General features: G+C 60.8%; 3 protein-coding genes across 4 annotated transcripts in view; 1 reads left to right on the top strand and 2 right to left on the bottom strand.

Annotated features, from left to right (window-relative positions):
• The window catches only part of LOC112551844, an 11587-nt gene extending 6884 nt beyond the window's left edge, over positions 1 to 4703 (top strand). Inside the window, exon 2 of the mRNA XM_025215057.1 lies at positions 1228 to 4703. The gene's annotated coding sequence lies outside the window, so the exon portion shown is untranslated. The remainder of the gene's footprint in view (positions 1 to 1227) is intronic.
• Positions 1 to 6890, bottom strand: part of RHOC (ras homolog family member C) — a 21819-nt gene extending 14929 nt beyond the window's left edge. The window contains exon 1 of one of the 2 annotated variants that reach the window (XM_025215059.1): positions 6756 to 6890. In XM_025215059.1, coding sequence (XP_025070844.1) covers positions 6756 to 6768 — 13 coding nt within the window. In that variant the 5' untranslated portion in view covers positions 6769 to 6890. Of the gene's footprint in view, positions 1 to 68; positions 222 to 6755 lie in introns of those variants that run through there. The other variant, XM_006033295.3, reaches the window with a different exon arrangement.
• PPM1J (protein phosphatase, Mg2+/Mn2+ dependent 1J) overlaps positions 4887 to 7103 on the bottom strand; it is an 8507-nt gene continuing 6290 nt past the window's right edge. The window contains exons 8-9 of the mRNA XM_014524502.2: positions 6756 to 6907; positions 4887 to 6435 (exon numbers count right to left, since the gene is read on the bottom strand). Coding sequence (XP_014379988.1) covers positions 6288 to 6435; positions 6756 to 6907 — 300 coding nt within the window. The 3' untranslated portion in view covers positions 4887 to 6287. The remainder of the gene's footprint in view (positions 6436 to 6755; positions 6908 to 7103) is intronic.

Below are 7103 nucleotides of genomic sequence, written 5' to 3'. Positions count from 1 at the left end.
CGGGGCAGGCACGACGCTAGCCCGTGCCCCGTGCCCGTGGTGCGGGCAGCGCGCAGGGTGGTGCCCACCTGGCCCTCCGGCGGCTCTCGCCCTGGCAGGGGCACCCGGGACTGCTAAGGCAGGTTTCCAGGTGGCACCCCCGCAGTGAATGCATGCCCGGGAGCGAGCGCACTGGACATGCTCTTGCAACCTCCCCCTTTCATTGCCAGTGGGAAGAGCTTGGCTTTGCGCCCGCTTGCTGGAAAGGGGAGGCTCCTCCCTAGCCCGCCCTAGGGCTGAGGGCAAGTCAAAGCCGGGGGCATCTGAACCCCAAGCCTCCGGGCTCGGGCCTGCACGTAGGATGCCCGCCAACTGGTTTGGAAACATCTGAAGCCGGTAGCAGCAGGGCCACTTATGCTTCTGGACCGATTCGCCGATTTGGAATGGATTTGGCTGATTTGGCTCGGGACGTGACAAGCTTTCCTTTAAAAAAAAACAGAAAAAGAAAAAATGCTGTGTTGGGCTGTGTTTAGTGCTGCCCAGAGCTTGTCGGTCCAAAAGAGAAGGGTTCAAGGAGAGAGAAACCCAGAGGACACCTCCCTGGCCTGTATTCCTCCATGAGAAAAGCACTCGTGCCTCATTCAAGGGGTCAGGGGGAAAGTATACCCCAAGTCATCCTTAACCACAGGGGAGAGCGAGGGGTCCTTCCGCTGAGCAAGGCAGGTGGCTACACCTATACAAGTGTACGTCCTTTATAGGGTATCCAGGTTGTAGCCGTATTGGTCTAGAGGCAAAAGGAATAGGAACTCGTGGCAGAGGTGATGTCTTTTATTAGAGCAACTAGATGTTTGCAAAAACATGTCTTTATTTGCAAGCTTTCGGGCACAGGCCCCCTTCTTCAGGCAGAGGAGAGTGCACATCTTTGTACAGCTTTGTACTCTCCTCTGCCTGAAGAAGGGAGCCTGTGCCCGAAAGCTTGCAAACAAAGCTGGATTTTTATTTTTTTTTGCAAATATCTAGTTGGTCTAATAAAAGCTATCACCTCTGCCACGAGTTGTGATTCCTGGTGTCATTTATACACATATAAATGTGTATGTCATTTATGCACATAAATATCAGCCCCTGAGGCAGGAACCAGACGCCGACCGTGTCATGCTCTGCTGGCTGCAGCATTTCCTGCCTTTATGGCCAGCTGCTGCTCCAAGAAGCCTGGAAAGCCTGATGCGATGCAATTTATTTGATTTTTAGGGACAGTTTTGTGCTGCACTGAGTCACCAGCGGCCGGGGGAGCAGGAGGGGCCGTGAACTCCACCCCGAGGATACAGCACGGGCTTCGTCTCGCAGCTAGGCCTTTGCCTCAGGGGAGAGGAAGAATTAAGGATTAGACATTTACTGTCATGGAATCAGAACAGCATCTGTTGCCCGCTCGCTCGGACAGTCATGACCAGGGCCAGCACTCTTCAAGGCGAAAGCCGAGCTCCAGTTGGGACCTGGGAGACGGCCCCTCGTTCGTGCGCCGTGGGCTTGCTCGGGAGCGGCAGGCATTGCCAGTCACTGATGGAGTCGCGGGAGACTAGCTGGGCCACTGCTCTCTTCCGGGAGCAGCCATGGGGCAGGGGGCTCGGCCCGCCTTGATGCCTCTGCAGGGTTGCGTCTAGCTCTGGGTTAGCGCTTCCCAACGTGTCCAGCTATGCACACGGAGCCAGCAACAAGCAGCAGGGGAAAAAAGAGGCCGAGAGCACTTCATGGTTTCTTTTTCTGATGTCTCGCAGGAAACTTTCACCCGCTTTTGTTCTGACCACGGACAGAAAGGGACAGCTAGACGCAAGAAATCGCCAGGCTCCCCTGGCGTGAACCTGCTCTGGCAGCCCAAGGCTGTTGCACCAACCCCAAGTGAGCCTCAGCTCTCCCCCCGCACAGGCCATCACCGATCTCGTCCTCGCGACCAGAACTGTCCATCACGTGCCCCCGGGAGCTCTGCTGTCATTGCTGACGGCCGCGCCAAGAGGCCCCGTCTGAGATCAGGGCCCCTCGTTCTCACGCGCCGCTCTGCAGGACAGGGCCTCTCTGTTGCTCGAGGCCGAGGCAGACAAAGGGACCGGGGAAAACAGAGGTCCTGTCACGCCGCCAAGCAGCACGTCCCGGGCTGGGCTAGGAGCGGGGCTCAGCTTTGCTCAGGCCCTTTCTGCTCGTTTGCACCCTCCAGAGCTAACCCAGCCCCTGTCCTACCAGCAAGGCAACCTTTCCTCTGCCACCTCAGCCTGCACAGTGCCCCACAGGGCTCGCTCCCTGCTGCCTGGTCCTTTGTGCCCCCATGCATGTGCCTTGCCCCTCGTCTGAATGCTTCTAACAGAGCAAATGAGGGCTGGAAGGGACCTCAGGAGGTCACATCTAGTCCAACCCCCTGCTCAAACCAGGAGCAGCCCCAACTACATCATCCCAGACAAGGCTTCGTCCACCCGGGTCTTAAAAACTCACAGGCTTGCCCTGGTCTCACATTGGGTCATCTGCAGCAGTAGCAATGGAAACCCCAGTCCAGGCCTGTGCCTTGCTGTGCTGAGGGCTGCGTCCCCGAGTCAGAAGCAGTCTCTGCCCCCCAAACAGTTCACCGCTGCTTTTAAGGTGGGTGACAAGTGGGTGAAGAAGCGATGCAGGTAGAAGCAGGGGTAAGGACCCACTCAGTCGTGCCAGCGATGCGTGGAGGGGCTGCGTCATGTTCCCCCTTTGCACAGGGATTTGTTGGAGGAGGGATGAAGCAAAGAGTTACATTTTTACGCGCACATACACGCACATACATGTACACACACACCGGCAGTCCCAGCTGCAGGGCTGTGTCCTGGTGACTCAACTGGCAGGAAAAGCCAGCCCTGGAGCCTGGGGGTGGGGAGCGGGGTGCAACAGCTCCCAGCCTCCTGCCCTTCCCCGTCCCTGTGCACTGTACCAGCAAAGTGCTCCTGGCATGGACACTAGTGGCAAAGCCACGCCAGGCCCCCTGGCAGGTGAGACAAGCTGGACATTGGAAATGCATGTGCACCTGTCTAGTGCATCAGCATGGCCAGAGCACCAGACAGCAGGCAAGGGAAGAAGCAGCGACCGAAGAGCCTGGGAAGAGAAGGCAGCAGGGAGGTTTTCCACAGGCTCTGGCATTTCCAGCTCCAGCTCCTGCTCCTTCCTGTGCCGCGGGGTCAGGAAGCTGTTAGGAGGGGGAGACAGCGGCCACGCCTGAGCTCACCCGGAGGAGGGGAGAGGAGAGAGCCACCCCGCCTCAAGTCTCCTTGCCCTGGCTGGGGTCCCAGGGAGTCTCCAGCTCCTCCCCTTCCTGAGGCTTTTGGCCTTGCACTCCTCGGCTCCCAGCCCTGTTTGCACTTGGACTCTGCCTCCCATGTCTCACCTTTGGGAAAAAGAGGCCTGGAGCAGGGCCGGGACAAGCCTGGGCCTTCCCTGCTCCGTGCTGCCCAAGCTCAGCCAGGGCTTGCTCCCCCACCGCCTCCCAAGGCCCTCCACTCCATGTGTCACAGGGCTGCTGGTGGCTGCCACAGGCACCTGTGCATTGCACGCAGATAATGTGTGCGCTGGGGCTGAACTAACACGGCCCTGGGAACCTCACAGATGCAGGCGTCTGAGGTCCCAGCCTCGGGGACATGCTGACTGCAGTGGTGTAAAAGACCAAGCAGCAGCTCCGGCTGGATCAGGTGAGCGCAAGGATCAGACATCAGCTCCCCTTCCCTGGCCCTTGGCGTGATATCTGCGCCGGCAGGGCAGCTGCCAAACGCATGTGTCTGGGTTGGCTGGAGCCTTACGGCCCATACACTGGTACAAATGATAATGCCTGGTGCGGGCGCATGGAGAGTTAGACCCAGCACACAGAGAGCCGGGACTTGATGAGATTCACCCCCTTCCCGCGTAATGGGGACAGGACCCATTTCACACTGGCATGCTGCAAGCTGGCAATGCCTTTCCACCCAGGACCTCGGAGTGCAAGGCCACGTCCCTCCACCCTGCCCCTCGGGCCGGGCACTGCTCCGTGCAGCCTGGCACCAAACCATCCAATGGAGGGATTTGTAACTCGTTAGCTAAACCGTGGCAAAAGGCCGTGACACACACGTCGTGCAGCTGAAACAAGGCAGACTCTGGTCTCACTTTTGCTGCCTGGGTTTAAACTGAGCTGAAATGGTGTCCCACAGGAAACTTTGAACTAAACCATTCAAATGCAAACAGGAGTGGCTACCATTAAAATCCTGATTCTAGGTCTTCAGCAGAAGATTTCTAGGGGATTTTCACACTGTGGATGTTTGTTGGTTTGGAAACCCAATCCTTTCCCCTCCCAGCCTGGAAATGCACAGCTCGCTGTGGTCCCCCCCAGCCCACAGCACCGCCTGGAAACATGGAGCCAGCACCCCCTAAATAATCAGCGTGGTACCCGGGCCACAGCTCAGCCCCTGCCCGGTCTCCGCATGGGCAGCGAGCAGCTGGCACAGGAGTCACTGGAGCAGGCCTTGGACAGCGCACCCAGAGACTAATGAGTTTTCATGGATCCTACGAATAGCTCATTAGCCAGGTTCTCAGTCAGGGACTGCCTGATGCCTGGCCTTGATCTAGCCCAGTGGCTGCAGACCACCACCATGTCTAAGGGCTCCACGAAAGATGACTATAATCCATCAAAAGCACGTGAACCGCCACACTTACAGTGCAAAGAGGCCTGCACCTCCCTTTGCACGTTTTTAGGGGTCCGCAAATGAGGAAAGGTTGAAAACCACTGATGTAGTCTGTTGATTCAAAACAGGCTCCCCTAGGCTCCAAGCTCCCCTGAGAGCAAGGCTTGCAGTCTGCAGCAACACGCGGCGCTGCTGCCTTCTAGCGGCCACAGGCGCACCTGGATCTGGCCGGTCGCTGCCCGTGTGAGCTGGGGGTGGGAAAGCTGGCTGCATCCTCAAGGGTGTAGGCACCTGAGGGGCAGACACGGGCTGGCAGCTCGGCCTGCAGACACTACCAGGACTCTGGCCGTTAGGTGCATCTCTCGCAGAACCTGCTGGACCCACGTCCAAAAGCCGAGCTACATGGGGAGAGTGCCTTCCTCCAGTGCAGAACGGGGACGCCGGCATGGCAAGAACCGCACGGACACCTCTCAGGTCCCGCTGGGCACAGCCAGTTTATTTACATGGCACAGCTGCAGAGAGACAGGCCGCGCTTACCCAACGCAGATGCTTCGCAGGGGCCCCCGACGGCAGCAGGACACAGACACGGGCAAAGCCAAAGTGCAGGCCAGCAGCGGGAAGCTCTGCCCAGGGACAGCGATGCATAGCTACAGGGCCAGGATGGCCCCCTTAACCTGTGACACCCTGCTCTGCAGAGACCTGGGAAGCTCGTGTCCCAGGCGAGCTGTCTGCATGAGGCGCTGCCTCCGCTACCTGAACAGACCTGCGGAGCAGCACAGCTCCCGGCAATGCAGAGCGGGCCAGGACCGAGATAAGAAACCGCCTCTTTCGGCCCCAGGGCAAAGCGCGTGCAGGCAGCACAGGGAAGGCGCAGCTCTGCGGGGCTGGCGGCTGCGATCAGAGCTGCTCAGAAAGGATCTGCGAGTTGAGCGGTGCTCGGAGCAGCTCTTCGGTGAGTAACACTGAGCTGAGTACGCCTGGCCTCAGAAACACAGCGCTGACCTGACGGGGACAGGGACGGGGCAGCAGCCTCGGGACAGAGGGCTGGCACATGCCCCATGCTACTGGCACAGGCACTCCCACGATGGGATGCCCACCCCATTGCAAGGGCTGACACAAGGGGGTGGCCGGGAGCGAGGGCTGCATGAACAGGGGAGCTAAGTGTGACTCCCTGCTGTCCCTGGCACCGCTGTTACCCTGCAGGAGAGCCCGGCCTGGGCACTGGGGCAATTGGGCACCCAGCGCAGGGGCGCAGGGGGGCACTAGCAGTGAGCGCAGTGTTGCCAGCCAGCATGACACACGAGAACAAAGCAAAGAGCTGCTGACGGCAGGCGTGCGCACCACCGAGCAAGGGGAAATCCAGCCCCTGGCTGCACTCGCCCATCCCGGCAGGCACGGCCCCGGGGAGCGGGGTCCCAGAGCCCAGCAAGAGCTGGCTATGCAACAGCCCAACCTTGACCCCTAACCCTGGGGTGCTGACAGCTTCTTCCCCTTGCTGCCGGGGCAAAGGCCGGGACGCGGCAGGCAGCTGGATGGGGGCGCAGGTCGAGGCCCTGTGGGGATCCCTCCGCGCGCCCACCTCCAGCAGCACCAGCATCCCGGTCACAGGTCCTTTTCAGTGGCACGAGGCCCATGGCCTGGGCCGGCCCAGCGTCACGTGTAATTGCCGGGGCCGCCCAGCGGGATGACGAAGACGGAGATGTCGTCCCCGGAGCCCAGCTTGTCGTTGGCCAGGCGCCAGCCGCGCTCCTTCAGCACCCCCCGGGACCGAACCACCAGCTCCTGTGCCACCACGGTGTACCTGCAGCGCCCGGCGCGGGGGCACAGAGCCCTCCGTCAGCAGCCAGGCTCCCCCCGCGCGGCTAGAGCCAGCCCTGGCGAGAGGGGAAGCCGCCGGAGGGGCTCGTGGATGGGGGTACAGGCATGACCGTGGGATACTGCAACCTGGGCAGCTGCCGCAGGCTGGGGGCCCCAGTGCTGCATCCTTCACCTGGGCAGGAGGATGTGCCTTGTCCTCCCCCCTGCCCAGACTTCACAGCACTTGGCTTGCCAGGAAGTCCCCTGAGCAGGGCCCTGCGGGGTACGGGACACGCTGCCCCCCACCCTCCTGCCATGACTGACCTGCAGGGGTCATTGGGCTCGTAGCCCATCAGCACATCCATGACCACCTCGGCTACCTCCTTGTCGTTGGTGACGTCCCACAGGCCGTCAGTGCCCAGCACCAGGACGTCGTCGGGGCAGTGCTCGTACTGCGTGAGGTCGTACACCCGGACCTGGGGGCGGCACGCAGGCAGGGCTCAGCCCGGGAAAGCACCGTCCGCCTCCCTGGAGGCTGTGGACCGAGCGCCTGGGAGCTGGACCAAGCACCTGGGCTCCAGGAGCCAGAGGCGATGGCACCCCAGCCTCCACCCCAGGCAGCAGAGAGGTTGGGACACCCCAGGGCCTCCCTGCCCTGCCACAGCCCGAGGT

The sequence above is a fragment of the Alligator sinensis genome, unplaced genomic scaffold (assembly GCF_000455745.1).
Source record: "Alligator sinensis unplaced genomic scaffold, ASM45574v1 scaffold1218_1, whole genome shotgun sequence".
Taxonomy (NCBI): Eukaryota; Metazoa; Chordata; order Crocodylia; family Alligatoridae; genus Alligator; species Alligator sinensis.
This window is presented reverse-complemented; position numbering and strand designations above follow the sequence as displayed.